The sequence below is a fragment of the Pezoporus flaviventris genome, unplaced genomic scaffold (assembly GCF_033815535.1).
Source record: "Pezoporus flaviventris isolate CSIRO_AGI_PZ_B2104156 unplaced genomic scaffold, CSIRO_AGI_Pfla_v1 ptg000037l, whole genome shotgun sequence".
Classification (NCBI taxonomy): domain Eukaryota; kingdom Metazoa; phylum Chordata; class Aves; order Psittaciformes; family Psittacidae; genus Pezoporus; species Pezoporus flaviventris.
In genome coordinates, this window is record NW_026892585.1 from 17,841,922 (window position 1) to 17,865,480 (window position 23,559).

A 23,559-nucleotide genomic window follows, 5' to 3' on the forward strand; every position below is an offset into this window, starting at 1 on the left:
GCCGGACGCGCTGTGCGGCCTCTGGAAGCGCTGCAGCCGCTTCCCGACAGGTGCCCTCCTCTGCACGGCCTTGCCTGCTCCTCGTGCGGGAGGCGCAGAGCGGGGTTCTGTGGTAGCTGAGGCGGGGCGGCAGCAGTCCTTGTCAGGACAGCCGCGACCTTGTCAAGGGGAAAAGCTGCTCTGGGTGGTGACCTGTCCAGAGGGGTGTCTCTTACCAGCCTGTGTGCGTGCTCCTGGTGAAAGATTCCCTATCCTGCTTGCTTAAGCGTGCTTGCTTCCCCCTCAGCACTCGCTTGGCTGTAGTTTATGTAGTAATTTTCTCTTTGGTGTGGCACAGGTTAACTAAAAGTAGCTCTCTCCCTTCAGATAATACTGACGTAGGACTGACCAAAAGAAGAGATGCAGTTCTACATCTCAAGCGATACTAACCCAGGGCCAGTGGGTCAGAGGATAAGGAGCATGAGTGAATTGCTTGATTTTACGTGAGGAGAAAAGTCATATACAAACGCAGCACCCATTTCTGTCTGTGGAGGAAAGGAAAGAGGGAGTATTTAGAGTGGCTATTTCTGTAAGGACTTGGGTAAGAAGAGAATAAAACTTAAAGGGAGAACATCCCTCTGGACAGGAGCTTGGGAGGCCGAAGCACTGTGCTTGAAGGGCAGGGAAGTGCTGAGGGGATGGATGAGCAGAGAAGGTTGCAGAGGTGATATGGGGGTGAGGCAGTTCATGCTCTTTAAAGGCATGACTCGTGTATGGCAAAGGAGAACCAGGATTTATTAAAAGAGATTTTGGAATGTATTACTTGCAGAGGAAAAATTACAACTAATTTTTATTGTGACTTTGAGGATTGGAGCGTAATTGATGATAATGTAAATGGAACAAGTATCTTGAACTACTGTTCTAGAGTTATTTTAATTTACGGTAGAGTCTCACTCTTAAAATAGTCTGTATCAATAGGATCTTTCAGGTTTGACTTCAGAGTTGTAGCTGCTACAGTAAAATAAGTCTGACATTTTGTTTTTAGTGTTACGTATTGATATTGAACTTTTGTTTGGGGTTTTTTGCATTTTCATGTGTAGAACTGAACACACTTGCTTCTTCAAGTGGTAGCAGGGGAAATGAAAATGAGGCCGGCCTTAAGTGACTGTCAACCTTGGCAGCAGCATGAAACGAAATGTGTGAAATACACAATCAAGAACCTTTGTGCTGGATTTTAAAGTTAGGCCACTTAATTTACCAGCAGATGTCGCTGCATTTAGTAGAAACTGACTGCAGAAAGGGTTTGGAAGGATTTAGAAAGAAAAGAAAGAAAGTAGATCTCATTCTTTTGCCTCCAAAGCAAAGCATCAGGCATTATGTGGTTCATTTTGATGTTGTGGTGATTTAATTAAAGTCGTGGCTCTTGGTGTAAACAACTTACATAAGAATGACCACTTTCAAATCTGGTTCGTTTACTTTGAATTAGTTAATGTGATAGAGCGAAAAGCTTGAAATCACGACTCAAAAGTGAGAAGCCTAAAAAAAGATTACATAGATGGATATAACCAAGATGTGCTACCTGGTCATAAAATGATCTCATGAATTTAAGTAACTCAGTGATGTTTGAGCATTCTGGATTTACAGACTGAACGTGCTGAGATAGAGGAATGCGGTTTCTTCACTGGATGTGTACTTCCCTTGCTAAAATATTTCAAGATTGTTAATACTTTTGTATCAATAGTTTCTGCACATTTGTGTGTAGAAAATGCTAAAATGTTTAAATAGAGTACTCTGTGTATGCTGTGGGGAAAAATAAAACAAGTAATTTTGCTCACTGCTGGTAGAATAATTTTAAATACTGCTGCTTTGAAAAGTTGCAAGCTGCTGTGGAATTAAATGCTAAAAAGCTATTAAAAATTATGGGCAGTTAAAAGCTGCAGGAAGTACTTATGCTTGAAAGTGGGCATTTTGAGCACTTACAGTAAATGTATTCCATTTCTGAGCACACTGATTTATGAAAGCTCTGCCTCCCATTTGTACATGATTACAAACAGACAAATTACTGAGTGACCAGCCAATGCAGCTGTTAGTGAAAGCCCAGAGAGTATAGGCCTGATTAGTTAAACAGGCTGGATCGTTGCCATTTCAGAGGATTCAAGATGAAAAACAAAAACATTTTGAAAATAAATTACATGCTTTAAAACAGTGTGGGAAAGGACATGTAACTGGAAGTAAAAGGTTAAGAGTGCTTTAAAGAAGCAAGGGGACTGCATCATAGAAGTAATAGAATTTGATAGGTGGTGATAATACGATAGAGAATCATGCTAATCCACTTCAGGAAAAACAAAGGCATATTTACAGGCAATGAGAAATATCTCTTGGCTTACTATGAACCTTTTCCTACACTTGGTAAATGAGGGGTGTTTCTGACTTTGTTTGGATATTGTATGTGTCAGTTTCTCTGTCAGAGCTGTATTTGAGTATGCAGTTTTGAAGCTTCACACCATGTGTCCATTGCAGTGCATGTAAGTCTCTGCCACTTGCTTAACTGGTTAGAGGTCTAGGTATTATGTAGGATATTTGGAAGAATGAGGGATTTACATGTTTCTAAATAAACCTGTAAACAAAAAGTTTTATTTAATGTTTATAAAAATTTCCAACCAGCACCCTTTCTTTACCAACAGAAAGGGAATGCATATCCAGTGTTTGATCTTCTTTCAAACATAAATATTGTTTGAGCGTTTAAAATCACAGATATGTTGGCTGGAAGGGACTTTTGGGTGTCATAGAATCGCAGAATGGTCTGGGTTGGAAGGGACCTTAAAGGTCATCCACTTTCAACCCCCTGCCACACACAGGGACACCTTCTACTAGACCAGGTTGCTCCAAGCCCCATCCAGCCTGGCCTTGAACACTGCCTGGGATGGGGCAGCCACAACTTCTCTGTCCCAGTGTCTCGTCTAGCCAAAGCTCTTGCTTGGAGCAGTACAGTTGATAGCACTGGATTAAACCAATTCCATGTGTAGACTCTTGTACTACTTTAACTTCATGAGGTTTCTGTTTTCCAGTCATGCAGCTTCTCAGTGCCCCTTTGAAGTGAAGGTATACCATTGAGCATGTCAACCGTCCCTCTAATTTAGTATCATCCGCAAGTTTGCTGATGGTACATCCTGTCTCATCATCCAAATTATTGGTAAATTTGTTGAACTCTGTCAATCCTGAGGTACTCTTACAGTAACTGGAGCAACTTGAAGCCATCAAGTCTTCAATTCTGACTGCCTAGGCAGTTTTCAACTATTCCAGCTGTCTGTCTGGCCTCAGTTACCTAATGTGTATGCCATGGAAGATGGTGTCAAAAGCCCTGTAGGTCAGTCAAGGTGTACTGTATCCATTGCTGTCCCCTTAACTGTGTGACCACATTTCATCACAGTAGATGCTCAGATCTACCAAATATAATTTGGTGTTGGTAAATCTGTGTTGCATCTCTTTGATTACTTTCTATGCTTTCATACAGCTAAAGGGACAAGCTTTGAGCGTGTCCCACACCAGTGGCTGAGGTGGTGTTGACTGGACACAGGCAATGCTTCTTGCCTCTCTTAAAAAATGACCACACATTGGTCCTTTTCCAGTCCACTGCAGACTTTCTCTGATAACTGTTTTTCATAGGTAACACACAGTTGCCTCACTAGCATGTCAGCTGTGTCTCTTGGCAACCTTTGAGTGTAACCCCTCTGGCTCTGCATTTGAATAAATCCAGCTTCTCTAAGCAGTTGCTGGCCCCACTCCTACTTATTCCTCTCCTTCCCAAACACTGCTGGTCTGGGTGCAGGCTTTGTCTGTGAAGAATGAGGCAGAAAAGCTATTGAGTATTTCATTCTTTTCTACACCATCTGTGACAAGGTTGTCTTCCCTTTCAATTGATGGATGCACATTTTCAATTCTTTATGATACTTTTGTACTTTTCAGATTCCTTCTTGTTGCCCTCTATGTCTATTGCTAGTTTCAGCTCCAGGTGAGCTTTGGCCTTTCTGATTTAAAGAAAGTAAAGGGTGAAAACAGGCCATGTCAAACAGTGTGTATTTCAGTTAACAAATATTTATTTTTCAGGAGCTGGTGGTTCTGGCCCAGTCATCATGGCTTGTGCTACTATTCATGTGGGTTTTACTGTTCCTCAGTTACTGAGAGGTGTCAGCAGAATTCTTCCCACTCATTCTGCATTGGTGGTGTTGAGGCACTCTGCTTTTTGTTACTGCACAGTGAACAGGTGGGTTATCTACAGACAAAAACTCTTTTTACCCAAAGAGAATGTCATGGTAACACTGTCAAAATGAATCTGATAAATTATTACAGACCTAGAAATACTTATTTAACTCCCAATTATATATTTTTACTTAATTCTTACTTAGATTTATGTCATCTGTAGTCCAGATTACACTGGTAAATTGTTATGTTAATAGAAATTCGTATCAGTAAGGGACAGTAGCACAGCTGTCAGAATGACAATTATCTTTGTTGGCTTTTTGTTGCAGCACAATAAAATCAAAAAGGAAAATGGATCATCTAGAGAGGACAGCAAACAATTTTCGCCAGGAGGTTAGTGTTCTGTGCTTTACGATGTAAGTAATTTTTTTGTGTGTGTGAAGAAACTGGGTAATTACATTTGGTTTCGTATTGTCTTCTGCTGGAGTCTGTTTTACTTCTTTTTCTTCTCATTTTTTGTATTTGATACTGTTATAAAAAGAAATGTATTTTGCAGTCAATGAGTGGAATGTAATGAGTTATAAAAACTGTGGGTGATGTTTAATTTATATTGGACAGGAAATTTGATAGAATTCTGGCCAAGTTTTTGGATTCTGGTAAGTTACAAAAGCACACGGATACCCATGATCTCTACACAGGCTTCTCAGTTTTTTATGGCTTGCTGTAATTCTGGTTCAAAGTTGAAACTAAAGACTGTGGAATATATCCTTTTATAATATAGGAGGTAAGGTTAAAAAGTGTTGACATTTTGAGGGGAGAGATGATAGACACTTATAAAAAGGATCTTTAGTTTGTTTCTAATTTAATTCACATACAAGGAAGATAGATCATTATTCTCCACCAAAATCCATAAATGCTTATTCTGGATCTTGGTTTTGTGCAGTAAGCAATCGTCTTCATAACATTCAGAGGTGAACATAGTCTTGTATTTCATGCAGGTATTTCCTTCCTGTAATTAGCTGAAGTAGATGTTTAGAAATCTTTTAATACTGGGAGAATATGACTTCAATTCTCAAAAATGTTTCAATAGCAAAACAATTCTGCATTTTTCTTAGACTTTTCAGGATTAGTAGGGTGCTTTTTTTCACTGAAAAAATCCCATCTTTAATTCCCAGGAGTTGGGAAACAGTGCCAAGTTTTTCTCCATTATTTAGTTAGCTTCTTTGTCTTGAATAGGCAGAGACATGACAGGCCAGTCTTGCATGTGTCATGCAGCAGGGCAATCTATTCTCACACTACACAGATGTTAATGTGCATTCGTGTGTATAATTTGGTTCTTCTCTCTGCTAGATTTTTCCCTAACTATAGTTGAGAATACGTCACAGTGAATTCCCTTCTCAAAAGGAAGCTGGGTGGAGGGGATATGTAGGTAACCTCCAAAACCTGAACATTCAGAAGTTGTTACAGGCTGTAGATGGATGATACAAATGCAGCCTTGTGCTGCTTATTACCAGAGCTGTCAAGGTGTGAGCCAGCTTTAGGAACTATGTGTCTCAGAGCTCTGCCTGAGCTACTCCCACCTAATGTCACCTCGAGTACAAATTAGCATTGCATGTGGACATACAGCTGCTCAGGAGAATCCAATTTATGCCAAATTAACTCAGTACATGGAGAAAATGAGTGTAGAGTCAGGCAGAGGTAGATGCACATTCTTCTTTGCTTCTGACGTGGAAAAAATGATTGCACTTTTGAGTTTTGCAACCATGTTTATTTTATTTTGGGTATTTCTGATTGCTTGGGTTGCTTAGCATTTATGCTGAGCAGAAAAAGTAGGTACCTGGAAAATGTGTGGAAAATGGATCCTTATGAGGTGTTGGAAGCCCTGAGGTTGAACAGGGAATGGGAACTGTAAGGCCGTAGGAAGAGAAGGAAGCTGAATGGGACAGATGAAAGAGCAGGGCTCAGTTTTTGCTACCACAAATTTTCAGCATATCGGAGGATTGTGCTGTTTCCTTTTTATTTAATGCTTGATTTATTTTTTGTTACTTCATTTGTGACCACTTTAAAATCTGGGTTTTTTTTTAATCCTCTGCTTGGTTTTGATTTTCATGTAATCAGCAGTTGGTTTCCCTCATTCTGTATGGCCTTATTTGGCCATTTCAGTCCTGTAGAAAGATGAAAGAACCATAGATCTGTGTTGCATTAGTGTACATGCTACACATCGTTCCTGTTAAGGAGCGGTAATGTGAAGGACCAGGGCAAGGAAAACCTGCCAAAACCTTTCTTGAAATATGAAGTCTGGAGTCTTGTGTCCTCTTCCTTCTCTCTGCAGCCTTGGTTTGGGCCAGTTGGATACTCTTGTGATGGTGCAAAGTACTGGTTGAATGCCTTCGATCACCCTGGCTCAAATTTCATTTTTGTAATAACTTTATACTGATGAAGAATTAAATTTCCAGTGCCCTGTTAGATCTACCAGCCAAAGAACAAATTAGGGAGTGTGCTGAGGAGTACAAAAGGGAATGAAGAAGATCCAAACTTAATGTCCATTTCCTGCACTTATGGTTTCCTCCCTCAGAACAAGCATGTAAGTCATGGGTCTGACATTTCTCGTTAACTTAGAGTGATTGCAGTCCCCATTTAATACTGTCTGCTAAAGTGGAAAAGAAATGTATGCTACTTCATTTTAAATTGGTACATGTCCTGCTGTTTAATGGGACAGTGGATGTGTTCAGATGTTGCCTTATGAATAAATTAATTTCCTGCCATGTGTTTTAAATTAGAGGATAGTTGCTTAAAGTTTTGGGGTTTGTTTTTTTTTCATCTGTTTGATCTTATACAAATGAGCAGTGGTGGAGTTGTGGTGGTATTATTAGTGCTTCCTGGTGTGGTAAATGACACCAGTATATATTAACAAAGCAAAATCTGTATATTGCCCTGTGTAGAAAATACTTAGGGTATTGTTTTCTTTTAGAGGAAGAAGGTTAATAACTATAACTCAAAAATACCTGAAAGTGAAGGTCAGGGAGGGGATGAAAATCCATGCTGTACTGATAGGCATCAAAGAGTTGAAGTGGGATGCTCCCCATGAACAGTCCTATTGCAAAATCTGCTTTTCATTTAGAAAAGCATTATATTTCTCTTAATTCTTATTTAAACTCTTTAAAAGTGGTGTCAGGTATGGCTCTGCCATCCCCCCCCATCTGGTTGCCAAACAAAAATTCTTCTGTTAACTAGCAATGAATGCTTGTGTTAGTTTTCTTGTCTTCATACATGTGGTCAAATGGGTATGTGTGTAAATGCAGTAACACAAGAGTTGTTGGCTTGTTGATTGGTGTGTTTTGTTGTTTTTTTTTTCCTTAATTCTCTATGTATTAATGCATAATCTTTCAGTAATGCATTTAATTACTTGAAACTAGATACAGATCTGGAATTCTTCAGTAGCAGCTGATCTTGTACAAGTTTCCTTTGTGAGTCTGTATCAGAGATCTTTTTACTTTGTTGCTGGAAGATACAGGAGTGATTGCTTGTACAGATGACAAAAGAATCTGAGAAGTGATAACTAGCAATTGCTTCTCCTTATTGTTACATTCTCTTCAACTGAAATAACTTTGTGCACAATCTTTGAATAGCCCTGACAAAAATGACAGCCATGGTGGATTGTAAGTAGAAAACTATTTCTCCATTCAGTGACTGTGTAAGTGAATCCATTTTTGTTTCTCTACCTTAGTGAAAAAATGCTGCTGCTTTAGGTAATGACGTGCCACAGATACCCATCATTTTGCATGTTCTCTCATACACAGATTTCTGGAGTACTTTTGCTGCAAATGATCTCTATGTAACACAAGGTCTTATTCTCTTTTGTTAGGTAATTTCACAAGCAAAAGTGTGTGGAATCAGCAATGAATCGGAGACAGTCAAAAGGCTTCGTTTGGCTATCACAAATAAAGATTTTACTTTCAAAGCAGGACAGTGGTAAGATCTTCCAGTATTTGAGAGGAAAATTACTAGCAGAAGTGCACTGTAATAGAATGTTAAAAGGCTTCTGATACTTGAGCCTTGGAAAAAATCCTTAATTGATACAATACAATGTCTTCTTACTGGGTGCTCTGTCAACCAACTGATACTTGGCATAATTTTAAACCAGCCATTATTAAATATGCTAATAGTAATTTTAAAAAGAGCAAAACCTACTAATTCTTTAAATGTTCAGTTTGATTGTTTGGTATTTTCCTCTGGTTTATGCATATTACATTGTTTCTTCAAGAGTGCTTTGAAGTACACTGCACTTCATTCTGCAGGCTGTCTTTACTGTCTTTATTTACTAGTTATATGGTGGAGCTGAGACTGCTGATTCGCAAGTTACTTAGTTTGGGTTTATAATTAAATCAAAATTGCCTGTTAACTTTTATTTCTTGCCCTAGAAGTTTCCACCCCGAAAATTAAGCCTGTTAGGTCAAATTAATAAATATAGATAAGCAAACCTGAAAATAAAACCCCCTGGAATTATTAAGCCTTTGAAATAATGAGCTGTTTGTTTAAGCAACCTTAATGTTTTTTTCCTAGGGAAATAGTAGATTTTTATGTTTGTCTTCATCCCTTGTTAAAATACTCTCACTCCATCACTTTTTTTTTCCCTCTTAGAAATTAATTTAAAACTAGGAGTAGTTGCTTCTGGCATTTGGCATTTAAAGGTTCTTGAACTTTTTATTGGCTTAGGCCATCTGAAAGTGGTTTTGCTGGAATCAAAGTATAGCTGCTAGGGTATTAACAGCATATGTTACTCATGTAGTGTTAATATGCTGGCTTTTAAATTTAGAAGCAGAACACAAGATGTTGATTGCAATAATTTGTTTGTGGAGTGATTTGCTGCAGTTTTTGCACATGTGCAGTGACTCATATTAAATTCTTGCTTGCCAGTACTTGGAAAGTGCATTTACCCTCCAAAAATGTTGTAGAAATTATCATGTTGAAAAGGGAAAGCTTTAATTATAATTACTCTTTTTCATTTTCTTCTTCCTTGAAAGTATTCTAATGCTATTGTAAGGTATACAGCAACTTTTCTATACTTGTAGCTGTAAACTGTGGTCGCATTTTTTGATGAACTCTGCAAAACATGAGGCCACAATTTCCTGAGTAGAAAAGGCCAACTTGTTAGAATTTGCTATAGTAAGATGTTACAAAGATTGTCACCAAAATGTGTATGTTTCTTGAAAGTGTTGTAATTACCAAGTTTTTCAGAAGCAAGAGCGAATTTGTTTTGTAAGCATGCTGCCAGATAGTGGTCTTGATCTGGCTTCAAGTAATAATGAAGAGACCTGTTGCTGGTGCCCATTTTGATTTACTAAAACATGCATCGAGGTATATGCGGCCTTGGGTGATATGATTTAGCATAGGGTGTCCCTGCCCACGGCAGGGGGTTGGAACTAGATGATCTTAAGGTCCTTTCCAACCCTAACGATTCTATGATTCTATGCATGTTATAAATACTTTGAAGAAGTAGTGTTATGGTTTTAATGTTTCTGATCAAACAATTGCTAATTATTATTTGTTTCTCAAAGATTTGGCTTTTCCCTTAAAAGGATGGAAATGAAAAAACACCGTCAAATCTATTTTACATCTTTTCAGACCTGAACTTGTTGTGGGTTTATATAGTTTGGTTTTTTGTTTCCTCCCTCCTCACTCCCACTGCTCTTCTTACTTCAGCTGTCACAGATAGCATTTCTTTAGGGAGTCCTCGTATCTTTCCCCACACAACTTAAGATGAGGCAGGCCATCAGAAATAGAAGCCAGTCCATTATAATAGGGTATACCATGCCCTGAAATTTCATATATTTATGTAACTGGGAAAGAAATACTAATATAAAAAGAAACATACACCTACGCTAGTACTTTAGAAAGGCAAAAAGTACATTTGAGTTGTGTTTTACAGCAATGTTTGGTTTTGTGTGTATGTTTCCTCAGCAGGCACAGATAATATTTCACTTATATTCAAGTAGAACATTTTGATTTAAATGTAAGCTGTTACTTTACAGCATAAATGTAATTTCCTTTTTCCTTTTCATTAATGTACGTAGTAAGATTATTTTCCACCAGAGGGTAGTAAAGAGCTTTAGTAGCATCTTGTGGTGTTCTTTGATACAATAAATGCTGCAATACAAGAGTCCTTTCTAATCTCTTAGATCCTTATTACCTAGAAAGCTGAGCCCATGGTCAGTGGGGCTGGAGAAGCCTTCTCAACTGTTTTTGTTACTGACTTTTCATTTGCAGTCAGATACCTTTATACACCATCAAGCATAAAGTTAAAAGTGATATCACTGTAATATTGTGTATATCACTGTACATGCTTCAAGAGAAAGAGAGGAACTTTTTCTTAGAAGGGTGAAGCTTTGTGGAGAGTAAGCAGACAAGATTCTTTCTTTAAAAGCAGTGAACTGTTCCAAGGGCTTTTCTCCTCCCTCAGGAATTTGTGATCACCATGAGGAATACAGCCTTGCAGTCTGTATTTCTTGTTGTATTCTCATTTAACTAATACTGAACCAGTCTAACTCGGGCTTGGATTGCATAACGATTCTGTAGTATTTGGCATTGCTTACCAGTCTACTTGGTTCCTAAGTGGAACAGCACAATTAGTTTTAAACATTAGTTTTCTTTTGAAATACAGGGAGTTTGTCATGTACTGTAGAAAACCAAAGTATTTAAACACGTATGCAACACAGAGGAGTTTAAATGCTAGATCATAAACCAGCTTCTAACTTTTCCTGATGCTATTTGCAATATGAAAGCCTTACGTTTATGAAAATAAATTATAGCTCATATGTGTTAGTGACTTGCCCTCCCTACTCTCTAACTGTTGGTGTTGCAAAAGCTTAGCCGTGTCTCGCCTTCTAATCTGTAGAATCCCATCTGTAGAAGTAATCTGCTTTACTTCAACTGTAAAAAACTTGCAGTAATTCATTCCAAATTCCTCTCAAGAGATGGCTGCCACCAGAGGGCACCGCAGGTAAAGCGATGCTGCTGCTAGGCTCTGCCTTCTCACATGAGGAATTCTGTGCAGACTGAGGTATTACTTCAGGTATTTCATATTTCCTGAAAAAGAAAGCGTTTAATCTAAGGTCATTTCCCTAAAATTAGTTTCCCAATCTTCTTATGCTGGAAAATTGAAGAGCCCACCAAAGGGACCAGAAGGAGTGGGATTTAAGCCACTCTTATCGGACCATATTGTGGTTTTGGTTTAATATGCAAATAATTTATTTAAACACTCAGAATTCCAGTCTGTTGGAAGATGTGGCATCTAACGCCAAAAGTAGAATGGTTTAAAAACCTGCTAGTTTAACAAAGGTGGTGACATGTTTCTAGATGAAAATAATTCTAAGGAAATTGCATTACTCAAGATCAAGTCCTTCTTTGGAAAAGCTGTGTTGTGGAAATGAAGATGTTTTTGTACAGAAAGGATAACAAGCAAGGGCAGCCATGTGATTGTGGTTATTGTTTTCCATGTTTGGGGTTGTTGGCTTTTTATGTTTTTTGAGGCTTTTGTTTCTGATCTATTTTTAGGGTTGATTTCTTTATTCCTGGAATGTCTGTAGTTGGGGGATTCTCAATGTGTTCAAGCCCTGGCCTGTTGAAACGAGAAGGAATATTAGAGCTGGCAGTAAAGCACACTGATCATCCTCCTGCCCACTGGATTCACACTGAGGTAAATAAGACTGTGAGATCTGGCTGCTTTTTTATCTTTCTTTATTTTTTTGAGGAGGGGGAATATGGAGGAACTGGTGTGTGTGATTTCAGACCACATTTTGCTATTAACTGCAAACCTCCCGTTGAATTATTCAACCATTTTTAATACAATGTAAATCTTCAAATCTTTTGTTCAGTAAGGGACTGAAATTGGATGTTAAATTGGATGAAAACCCTCTCTTCTAATTTGTGTCCCTGAGAGCAGGCTGTGTTACACATTGCAGAGTTACATCTGGTAACTTGCCATGGTTCCTGCCTATTTCAACAAATACAAACTGGGAATCATCGTCAGATGAATACAAATAGAGATAATTAAGGGAGAGCAAAGGGAGATATTTAGAACAGTTTTTCTGAAATGATAAACCAGCAGAATACTTCAGAATTTCTATAGTATTTGTTTAAACATGCAGTATTCTTGTAATACTGGCGTAACCCAAGGCTTGACTTTTGCTGTATTAAAAGTGAAGTCTGACACTTTGGCCTCTTGCAGTCCCTTGTTTGTCCATTTACCCCATTTAGTTGTAATCAGAAGAGTCCTATATCTGTTGCTGATCATATTTCATAGGTGATCTGTCCTATCAGCTTTTGTTCTTTCACAACCACATATGATCTGTCCTATTTACTGTTCCCAGCCTGGCATTTATATTTCTTAAGTGTGTCTGCAAAGCTTAAATTGGCAGATTCTTGTAGCCTTACAAATGCTGCAGTTTTGTTCAGTGGCCAACACTTATAATAAACGTTGATGCAAATTTAATAGAATCAAGAACATGCAGAGTGGTGCTAATCTAGTACTGAGCATGTGACCATCCACATGGTAGATTTTAACTGGTGTCATATCAAGTTATCTATCTCCACTGGAACATAAACAGAATAACCTTTTTGCAATGTTGTGCAGGACTTTGAGTGCACGTGCCAGCAGACCCTGTAATGCCTAAGAGGTTTGTCTGGCTTTTGATACTGCTCCTTAAGAGAATAGGAAAGCCTAACTTCATCATTCCCAGTTTCTGAAGACTCTTCTGGGATTTTTGATGCAGAATTTAGAAGGTTGTGTATGTGATGAGAAAAGTCTGGTACTTAATTGTTTAGAAGTTAGTTCTGAAAGAAGGTACCTCAGGGTAAAAGATGTTATGGAAATAGTACTCATTTACTCACTGTTCCTGGGTTTTTAGGGGTGTTTAATTTTTAATACTACTATATATAAAACCATAACTTTTAGCACAGTGTATTTTATCACTGTAGGGATTCATAGCCTTTTCTTTAGAAAAATGCACATGTAATGTATTGATTGCTTCACTTCTCTGCATGAACTCTTTCAGTGCTCTATGTACAAAGTGGGCAAAAGGACACTTTCTCACCATATTACTCCAGAGTCTTATTGTTTGGCTTTTTTTCTTGAATACTGACTTACTGTTACCATTGCCATGGCCGAAGCACTGAAATATATAGGAGACTCCTGGTTAAGAGAGATTCTCCCTGTGTGCTATGTCCAGTCTTGATGAGTTCTGGCTGGTTAAGGAGGCAGATCAGACAATAATGAGATTGTGTTTCTCCCTAAAAATGTCTATTTCCATAAAGGGTACCATGTCCTATGTACTCCTGCCACATGAATTTGGAACACTTCTGGACTCGTGCGTCTCTCAACCAGAATCAAACATGGGAAAGCTTGGCAGCGTACATTGGAAAGGGGAAGACAAATTAGTTTTAGCTAATGAATGCTGATTGTCTTACGCTCTCATTGAGAGCAAATACTTTATGCAGTAATTAAGAAAGGCAGAAAACTTTTTTTTACTGGCTGTGCTCACCACTTCAGGAACCTCTGTGCTGTGTGCAGTACCCGTGTCCAAAAGCCTCCTCCCTTTTCCTGGTAGAATTGTTAGGTGTTTAGACCTTTGCTTACTGTACACTTGTCATTAATGGAAGTCCTTTTGTTCAATTACCGCTTCCTGATACCGGCAGTTTTTGGAGGCAGTGTTTTTGTTCTGTAAGTGATTCATTGCAGGTTTTCAGCAGTTCTTGTAGCTTTCCTTTTTTTCTTTTTTCCCTTCTCCTTTCCCAACTTCTTTGGTTTCCTCTGCTCTTTGTTTTTTAAACCCAGTATATGGCCTGAAATGAATTCTGTTTTCAGCTCCAATTTGTTCTGTGAGCTTGCAGTGAGGTGGGAGAACTCACCTGACTTCTCTGTACTGTAGTTTCACCCTTCATTGCGGGATGTGGTCCTGGGTTACTGAGAAAATGCTGACCCAAATGGGGATTTTTTTTGCTGCAGCTTTAGTTTTCCATGCATCAAAATAACAAGCTTTGGCAAATTTCTGTAAGAAAAAATTTCTTACGTATAAGTGGAGAGGAGGAGAGGTGGTTTTCCCCCGCTTTTTCTTCTTCTGCAACTCTGAAGTTGGAAATGCCAAAGGGGTTCTGCAGGAATATTCTCATGGATACTTGCTTCACTTTGGGTGGTTTTTATTTTTTCAGGAATGGGGATGGAAAACCTGCATCTGTGCCACTCATTCTGGCTTCCTTCTCTGACCTCATAGCAAGGCCTCTTTTGACATGAGGCTGGGTCTGGGTAAAAGTGTGATCTCACACATTAACCTCGGGTTTTCACAACCGCATCTTGCTATGGAAAAACTCTTGCATGAATCACTCCTGTCCCAGCTCTTATGGGGGGGAAAGGGGGAGTCATCATCTTGCCTTATCAGAAGAGTGAAACTTTTGAAAGGAGAACTAGATCCCTAGAGACACTGAAGCAGACTAAAACAAACATGGTTTCCAGCTGTCTGAACTGTTTCAGCTTTCCCTCACTGGTCAATAAAAATCTCAGCCCAGAGAGTCTTGTGACTGTGGTGCAAGAAGAAGTGTATTTCAGCTTTTGCTTTGAGTTTTGAAAGTAAATGTCTTCTTTTCCATCCTAGTGTACTCTTGACTCAGAAGTTGCCCTGCGAGTGGGAGGTGATTTCTTCTTTGATCCTCAGCCTGGTGACTCCCCTGTAAAACTAGTGCTGATAGCAGGGGGTGTTGGAATTAACCCATTGTTTTCTATACTGCTGCATATAGCAGATCTGCATGGATACCAAGAGGGTAAAGGAAATGGATACAAAATGGGAACAGTGAAGCTGTACTACAGTGCAAAAAATTCAAGTCAACTCTTATTTAAGGTAAATTAAAAGTTGGGGTTTTTTTAAATGTAGATCTCAGATACTCAGCTATTAGTGTGTGTATCATCCTGTTGCCAAATTCCAGAGAGCCCCTCTGTGGAAGACACTGCACAAACACATTCAAAATTCACTTTATGCTTCTAACCCCATGTGTGTTTTGTTACTTATGCCAGTGGACAAATGAAACGTGTTATTGGACATACCTGGTCTCATTGACTGCACTAAGTCAGTTACATTTTACTATCATGTCATAAAAGCATTATAGTGTATGAAAGATTATATATAATATATATACACACACTAATAGTATACATAATGCTGTATGCTAAAACACTGTAACCACAGTCTCAGTATAGATTGTATTGAACTTAAAGACTAGCAAGAGCAACTATAGCCAAAGGAGATAGCTCCCAATATAATAGGGGAGCTTTATTGATAATGCATTAGTTTAGTTATTATCGGGTACTAGTTTATGAATGAAGGATTTATACCTAGTTGTAAAATTGCTTATACAGTGTGTCAGTAACATTTACTTAGCAGTTAAAGATAGTTGTCACACTCGGCCATTAAGGTTCACCAGTAACATTGTAGGGTCAAATTAGCAGAGTTTCGGTAAATCATCCCTAATGACTGAAATTTCTTTTGAAGTACTGAAAGATTTTGATTGTAAGAAAGAGGTGAAAATTTATCATGATCCCAGAAATCGTGTGTAGGATCCATCATTACCTTTTCTTCTGTATTGGCACTGTGATTGATTGCTTCCTTTGGAAAATCATGTTTGTTGTTAGAAGCACTGGAACCTACCTACTCTTCTGTTTGGCCAGCTAGTGATCTCCCAGCCTGTTCTAAGCATACACTGAATTTATTTCAGTGCAGGAACTAACATTTCCTAAGTAAGTGTCACTTCAGCAGTGTTACGACAGCAAAGCTTTTGTGTTAATGCTTCTGGGACAGAAGAGAGCACAATAATGTCACAGTGCTTAAAGTACATCCTTCCCCTCAAGTCCAGAACATGTATATGGAATATCTCCTGTGCAGAGGATTGAGGAACTGAGGATCCCTCGAGTCTTTATGCTGTTGTGAGATACATCTGTATAACTCTTCAGGAGGAACTGCTTGGTTGTCACTAATGGTTTGAAGGACCAGTTCCCTGCAGAAGCAGCTGTGTGTAGGCTGACAGGGATGGAGGACGATGCTGATGTAATCGGTTTAATCCTCATGTTGGCTGTGCTGTCATTTCACAGGCAGAGTCACTGTGTGTGCTGCTGGAAATCCCGTTGTTTAAAATGGCAGAAGCAAAGTGTTAGAATGACAAAGAGATGGCATCCTAACTTTGCTACTGTGAGATGGCAGTTAGCTGGGCTTTCCTGATTTCATGTGGAATGAACGTGACCCGTATTTCCTTATTCTGGCTGGGATGCTGGGGCTAGGCCTTTTTCCTCAGGGAATTCCCTTAGTGGTCAGCTTCATTATGTACACTAAATTACCAGGCTGCAAAGAGCTGATAAGCTGTTGAAATTCTCCTTCATTTGGTTGGAGAGCCTGTCTCTTGCCTTAGGATACTAGAAAATGGTACTTCGGTGGTTGATATCATGTGTGTATTTGCCACTTTGTGTCCATGTCACTGAATTAGAGAGTGATGGGTTACTAAAAGGTGTTGTGAGTGACTGCAGGATTATTTAAGCAGGTTAAGTCCTACCTTAGGCACGCTTTGTGGCCGAGGCCTAGGACTTTAAATCAAGAGGACGTGGTTAGTTTCAAAGGTGCTATCAAATTCTACATTTTTCCACATGAAGGAGACTGAAGTTTAGAGTCACATCCAGAAAGTGAAAGCAGGTGCTGGTGGAACAGTGAATGGCACTGTCTGTCTGTGCTGCTTGTCACGCTGTGGCTTCTTAGGAAATCAGAAACTAGATCTGTCTGTAAAATAGAATCTGTCTGGGGGATTGTGTTAAGCAAGCTATGGCAGACTGTCCACTGTAATAATTACTGGGTATGCAAACACATAACAAAATGAGCTAATTTACCTCTTCACAGAGTAGACATTATTTTTTGTTTCGGGATATTTGAAGAAAGAATGTCCAGTGTCCATTCCTGCGGTGAAAATCCCGACTAGCACAGAGTCTAGGCAGTAACTACATCTTGGGTTCAGAACTAAGCGCAGCATCTGACTGACAGATTATTTTTTACTGTGATTTGAACTTCAGCTGCTGGGGTTTTGGTGGGAACTATCACAGTTGTGACTTAAGGAACTGAAAATTACAGTTTCTTTTCTGGAAAAATAGCATTACACTGTAGTTGGTTTTCGTTGGAGAACATGAGAGAAAGAGTAAAGGACCCAGTAATCTTACCAGATAAAGCAGACAAGATTCAAAAAGTTCCTAGCAAGTGGTAAATGCACACTGCAGAGTTTTGTTTTTTAAATGGAAAACCCACAGATGTGGAAGGATCTAAATAATGAGAATTTGTATGTGGTGGAAGTCATCAAAGGACATAAATGGTTCTTGGGTCCAAATCTTACAAATTGCAACCTAGTGTAAAATAGGAGAGGAGCGCTGACAACACAGCTGGCAGTGTATTCACATTCCAGTTATGGAAATTCTGTGTACGTGTGCAGGTCAGTGCTGTGAAGTCAAGTCCATTGAGGTCTCAGTGCAGAAATGCAATAGTCTTGGTGCTGGGTAATAATCACCAGTGTTGTGGGACTGTGGGCAGACATCTGCTCTGATTTACTGGCCTGTGGTGTAAGTGAGTGTTTAACATTACAGAAAAACATTCTTGGTTTGATGAATGCATTTCCTGGAAAGATCATGTGTCATTTCCACGTCACCCAGCAGAGCTCACCCATCTGTGAAGAGCTTCAGCCACATGTTACAGGTAAAGATCATGGCAAGGTACAGCCACGATATCTACAGTCTAAATTTGGTTACATCGTAGAGGATGAAGTTAAATGCATAATTTAGCTATATGCATAGTAGTATTTTTACATGTAAAGATTCAAAATGAGATGCAAGTTAAACCTAAATAATTTCACTGTATGTATTGTGCTTTGCAGAAACATTTTACCTTTGCAGTTTTTGTTTTCATTTCTAATAACCCTCCTCTGTTAATTCCAAGCTTTATACAAGAATTTCCCACTACAAATTTTATTCCAGAAACTATTAAGCAAAGTGTTTACTTTGCTGAAGGTGGGATTGATGAAGGAGAAGCTAACTGCTTCTAAGGGACACTTCACATTTCCCCTTCTGTTGCATTTGTGTTAGAGATACCTGTTTTTTTTCATCTGAACGTGGGATTTTTAGTCATACGTAAACCATGTTCCTCTTCAGTGACTAATGCCCTATGCCTTCGAACTGGAAGTACCGAAATCCCCTGAAGAGCAAATGGGTTTGGAAGCCTCCAATCTTGGTAGCGATTATCCTTCAACAGGCTGGGCATTTTTAAGAGATGAGAGCTTAAAATACCTCAACCCAGTCATTCTCTTTGAAATTACTTCCCCATTAATATTTCTTTTCTTGTTTCCTACTTCTTTTTTGTCAGAGGGAAGAATATCTGAAAAGGATCTAGAAAAACATGTATCCAAGGATACTGTATGGTACATCTGCGGTCCACCTCCGATGATAGAATCCATATCCAAACTCCTGTCTGACATTGGTGTTCCTAGAAACTGTATTTTCTTTGAGAAATGGTGGTAGTGACACCTGCTGAACAGAGAAGATGATACTGTTTTTTTTTCTAGTGTATTTTGATAAGCTAAAATGTACAGAAATGGACTATGAATTATTTGGAAGATTCTATTATTTCACACAGGAATACGTCCTCAATCATGAGAATGTTCTTTTAAAGTAACCATAATACAACTGTAATGCTGCTGCTTTGGGGGAAAAAATGATTTTATATTAAAGACATCAACTGTTCTGTTTTTTTGATGGGCTGCTTAACTTCTTACGGGTAGCAGCATATTTTCACTTTATTCACTTGTTTGTTAGTCAGCTTCTTGAAAGCTGTGGAGTGCCTGATTCAGCAGTTGCAGAGAATTAGTTGTGCAGAAGGGCCAGGTAAGTTTATAACAAATAATAATTCAGGCCACAACTTCTGACTCTGCTCCAAGCTGTTGTGCTAATGACAACACACTGCCTTCCCCAGGTCTGTATCCTTCATTTATATTTTATAGAAGTCAAGTTGCTGTGACTTCCCTCTTGCCATGTCTTCTTAAAAGAAAAAAACCCTGCCTTTTATGTGGTTTATTTAAGTAAGGCAACTGTGCTGACAGTAGAAGACGTGTTTTCATAATCAGACTCAGACCGGAGCTAGGAGTGTTGAGTGTTAGCCTCTGATGGAGCTGGATGGGAGGTACTCACGGGAACCTGCCTCTGTTGCTGGTGCTGTGAGAGCCCATCCAGCTTGAGCTTGTACAGGCCGCGTCCTCTAAAGCAGCTGGGACAGGGCACCTCCATAATCCTGCTGCAGCACTGAGTTTTAGCAGTCTCCAGGAGACACCTGTTCTGTTTGGAAAAGAGTCTCTGAAGAGTTTGCACTTTCAAGGCAGGAGTGTACCTCTGGGTGCAGTGACTGACCCCAGGTCCCTTCCTGAATAAAGCTTCTTTCTCCAACTTGTAGAAAAACTCATCCTAACAATGATGGGACTAACAAAAAGCCATAATGAGTTTGTTAAACACTGCTGTAGGCAGTTCAAGTCCTTAAGTGATGGAGATTCCCACTGTACATTTGAAGACCTCAATAAGGAACATTTAAATTACTAAAAAGCTTAGATTATTATTGAATTATTAAAAATGCTAAAGATGTAAGGCCTTCTCTTTGTTAGTGCCTCCTTTCCTTGAGTTACGTTTCAGACAACAGCCAAATAGGTAACGCAGCAAGTTTCTTGCTCTCAACATCCCTCTGCTCCGCCTTCAACAGAGGTTGCAAAGATACCGATCCCATCACCCAATTCCCAGGCTGCAGCAGTACTGTCGGTGTGCAGCACTTTATATATTTCAAGCATAACTTCCAGTGTCTGGCTAAAACAGCCTGCAGCCCAGCTCTAGTCCTCCCAGAGAGTCATTTCAGCTCTGGATGCTGGGTTTAGCTTTGAGCGTTAACCTCTTTTTACCTGAGTCTCTGATAGGTTTTAAAGCTTGTACCTTCTGCCACATCCACATTCACCTCAAGCCTCAGTGATAACCTTGCTGGGAAACTGCAGCCCCTTTTTTGTCTGCAGCACAGGAGTACAGCTGCAGTTGTTGCAGAAGCTGAGTGAACAACTGAAATGTCCTAGTGCTTCCTGGGAGTCAAAGAGGGTGCCATGATGAGAGAGTGCCTGTGAGTTTTCACCTTCTGGTGCCTGCAGCCTCATCCACTGAGGTTTGTTTTTCTGTAGCGTGCAGCAATACAGGCAGCCAAAATGAGCTGTGGCTGCAGCCCCAGGGGGGATGTCTCATCACATTCCCTCCCGCACATATGAGGAAGATTCTTTCCAAGTCCCCCCGTTTCAGGGGATGGTTCCTTGTTTGTTCACTCTGGAATGTAAATAGGACAGTGTGCTTGTCACAGAAAATAAAACCACAGTGGTTTGTGTTCTCAGAGATGGCAATTGACATGTCAGAGCTTGGTGCTTAGAGGAAGCAGGCTGGGTGTTTTTCTAGGAACATGCACTAATAGCTATTGGAAAGTCCTGGTGCCCTAAAATAAAAACCACGCATGATGCTCCTGCATGCTTATCAGTGTAATGACAAAGAGGTTCCAAGAAGCCTTTAAATGCTGGTTTTTGTATGACTGTTAAATCATTACATGCATAATGAACTGGTTTACCCTTTTTTTTCCCCCTTAATGCACAGACTTTCTTCAGTCCAAGCGACATCACGTTCACAAACCACTCCTCAGCCTTGCACCAAAATGTCCATTTAACAAAAGGCATTTCAGACCCCCTTATCTCGGCAATCCTACTCTTTTCCCTCTAACCTCTTTCTGTCATCCCCTGTTATAATCAGACCAGTGCTTTGGGGCAAGGACACATCTCGCTCATTGTATGGGCTCACCCGCTTGAGGAGCAGCATTAAACACACACAGAGAACGTTGAAAGATGAAGAAAACAATTCCTTACCTCCCCACCTCAAATAGCAGGAACCTCAGCTCTAAGTTCATTCTTACCTCGCATGGTAATCCTGCCAAAGGGCACTGAACTCCTTTTTGCCATCGTGTTTGTAATGGGAATAAATGCCATTTCTGAGCCAGGAAGCCAGGGAAGGTGTTAACATCCCTTTTCCTCCGTAGCCTGTTCCTGTTGACACTTAAGAATATTTTAGAAGACTCATCTTTAGCCTAGAGTCTAGTGGTCTTGTGGCAAAACAGCAGTTTCACCTTAAACTATGTTACTGGATCCGACTCCATAGTAATTAAATATCAGGAATTAACATGAAGGTGGTGAGGCCCTGGCACAGGTTGCCCAGAGAAGCTGTGGCTGCCCCATCCCTGGCAGTGCTCAAGGCCAGGTTGGACTTGAGAGGCTTAGAGCACCTTGTCTAGTGAAAGGTGTCCCTGCCCATGGCAGGGGTTTGGAACTGGATGAGCTTTAAGGTCCCTTCCAAACCATCCTGTGATTCTGTAATTGAAGAGAGGGAAAGGGAAATAAATAAATAATTAAAAAAGAAAGAAAATTCTCCTATACATGAAGATATCTCTACAAGTAATTAAATGAATGTGCTATTAGCCCACACTGGTGGGAACAGAGAGCAAACCCTGCTCTTCAGCAGCTACTGAGGTGGAGAAACATCCTCATCACATCACTGAACCATAACGTGGCATATTAGAAACTGCTTTTTCCTCTTACATTTGTGCCATCAGCTCAGGGGCAACTACACAGAAAAAGCAGACTGATACTTCTCTTTTTTTTTCCAATAAAATGAGGCATGCAACGTGTCTCCATCTACACATTTAAACTTAGTGAGATAGATCGCAGTTACCTAGTGCTACAGCCTTATTAGACCAAGTCTTTCTCTCCTTCTCGTGACACACACTTTACCAGTTCACTGCGTGCTCATTTGGTACAATGAATATAAAGTATTCCTATAGGATTTGCATTCATTAACTGGAAGCAGAGTCGCTATTCAGTCATCATTACCTCATTTTAGGAGCTTTTAGAGTGAATAAGAGAAAGCAACTAAATGGAAAAGCCTTTCTCCCCCCTTCAGCGTCCAGGTAAGGTCCTGATTAGAGTCAGCTGCAACACGTGGCATCACAGGCACCTCTCAGCCAGCAGAGGCTTGGCAAGGATCGCCTTTTACAGCCAGAGGCACAGCTCCACTGACAGGCTGGGAGAGTCACAAGTTGCATCTACAGCTCTGAATTCATAGCTGCACTGGTGCTATTAGCCAGCGTTCCTCCTGCTTTTGAGAAGCATTTATCAGCAAGAAATCAGTATCTGCTCTTCCTATACCCCTTCAGTCTGGGAGGATGAAATGCCTCATGAAAGCTGATGGTGCTTTATTTCTGCCCCATAATTGGCTCCCTGAGGTAAAAGTACAGTGAAAAAGATGGGTCTCCTAATGCAGAGCCCTTCCTCTGCTCACCTCAGAAACTGAAGCTGAAAGAGGAGCCAAATTAGCAAAAAATATGAGTACATTGTTTTATACTTTGCTTCATTTCCATATGTTAAAACTCCTTTGAGCTATTTCAATTATGCTGTTTTCAAGTGTACAGATCCAGTAATGAAAATATGCAAGATGAAGTGCCAAATTGTTTGTGCATTTAATGCCCCCTAAACTCTACAGACACTGTTTTCATGAAGATGCTTCAACGTTTTGAACTTCTCCCCACCACAGTTCTGCCCCGCTGCCCCCCCGCTGTTTCAATGCAAACCTCCTTTTCCATCATTTGTTCAACTCAGCCACTCCTCTTCACTCACCCACCAGCATTTCTTCATTGTCCAAGCTGGATTTTCTCTGCTGAACTCATCCCATTTCACCACTGTCCAGATAAACACTTGCTCTGAACACTGGCATGCGTAATTCCTCCTCCTCCAAAGATGGACCTACACACCTGAATTTTGTTGGTCTAACAAATGAGGACACGTTCAGGTTAAAATACACCAGCATGACACTTGTGTGAGTAGTTGTGCTTCTCTGTCACGAGCCAGTGTAACCATTGGTAATACATGGTAACACAACATCCATTCCTTCCCCAGGCCTGCCAGCAATACTCACTGGAGCCTCCTTCCCTTCAAGAGAGGCACGATAAGGTTAGTTTGCATCCTTACTGGGAGATTCAGCCTAGTTTTGTGGGAAAAACTAGGCTAGGCTTAAAATGGTGCCTCTCTGTGGGAAAAGAAAGGGCCTGGCTTCTCTCTCCACCTTCTGCTGGGGTGACAAAGCCCACTGTGGAGCCAGTGGCTCAGTGTAACTGTGGCTTCTCTGAGTGAGAAGTCAGCATGAAGCCCTGACCCCCACCACGAGCTGAAGGTTAAGGCTGTACCACTGTGGCCACACACAGTCTC

The 23,559-nt window shown here is 40.0% G+C and overlaps 2 protein-coding genes across 6 annotated transcripts in view; both read left to right on the forward strand.

Annotated features, from left to right (window-relative positions):
- Window positions 1–23,559, forward strand: part of GALNT15 (polypeptide N-acetylgalactosaminyltransferase 15) — a 115,771-nt gene that overhangs the window by 41,621 nt on the left and 50,591 nt on the right. The window lies entirely within an intron of this gene.
- Window positions 1,539–18,990, forward strand: OXNAD1 (oxidoreductase NAD binding domain containing 1). 5 transcript variants are annotated; one of them, XM_061464890.1, is made up of 10 exons: window positions 1,541–3,172; window positions 3,946–3,991; window positions 4,087–4,243; window positions 4,509–4,572; window positions 8,045–8,151; window positions 11,734–11,875; window positions 14,826–14,862; window positions 14,968–15,068; window positions 17,837–17,945; window positions 18,609–18,990. In XM_061464890.1, the coding sequence occupies exons 1-10, from the start codon at window positions 3,140–3,142 to the stop codon at window positions 18,761–18,763; spliced, it is 951 nt and encodes a 316-aa protein (XP_061320874.1). In that variant the 5' UTR covers window positions 1,541–3,139; the 3' UTR covers window positions 18,764–18,990. The 5 variants fall into 5 exon arrangements, with proteins under 5 accessions (XP_061320873.1, XP_061320874.1, XP_061320876.1 ...); XM_061464892.1 differs by having other exon boundaries at window positions 14,971–15,068; XM_061464889.1 differs by having other exon boundaries at window positions 1,539–3,172; window positions 8,045–8,148; window positions 14,826–15,068.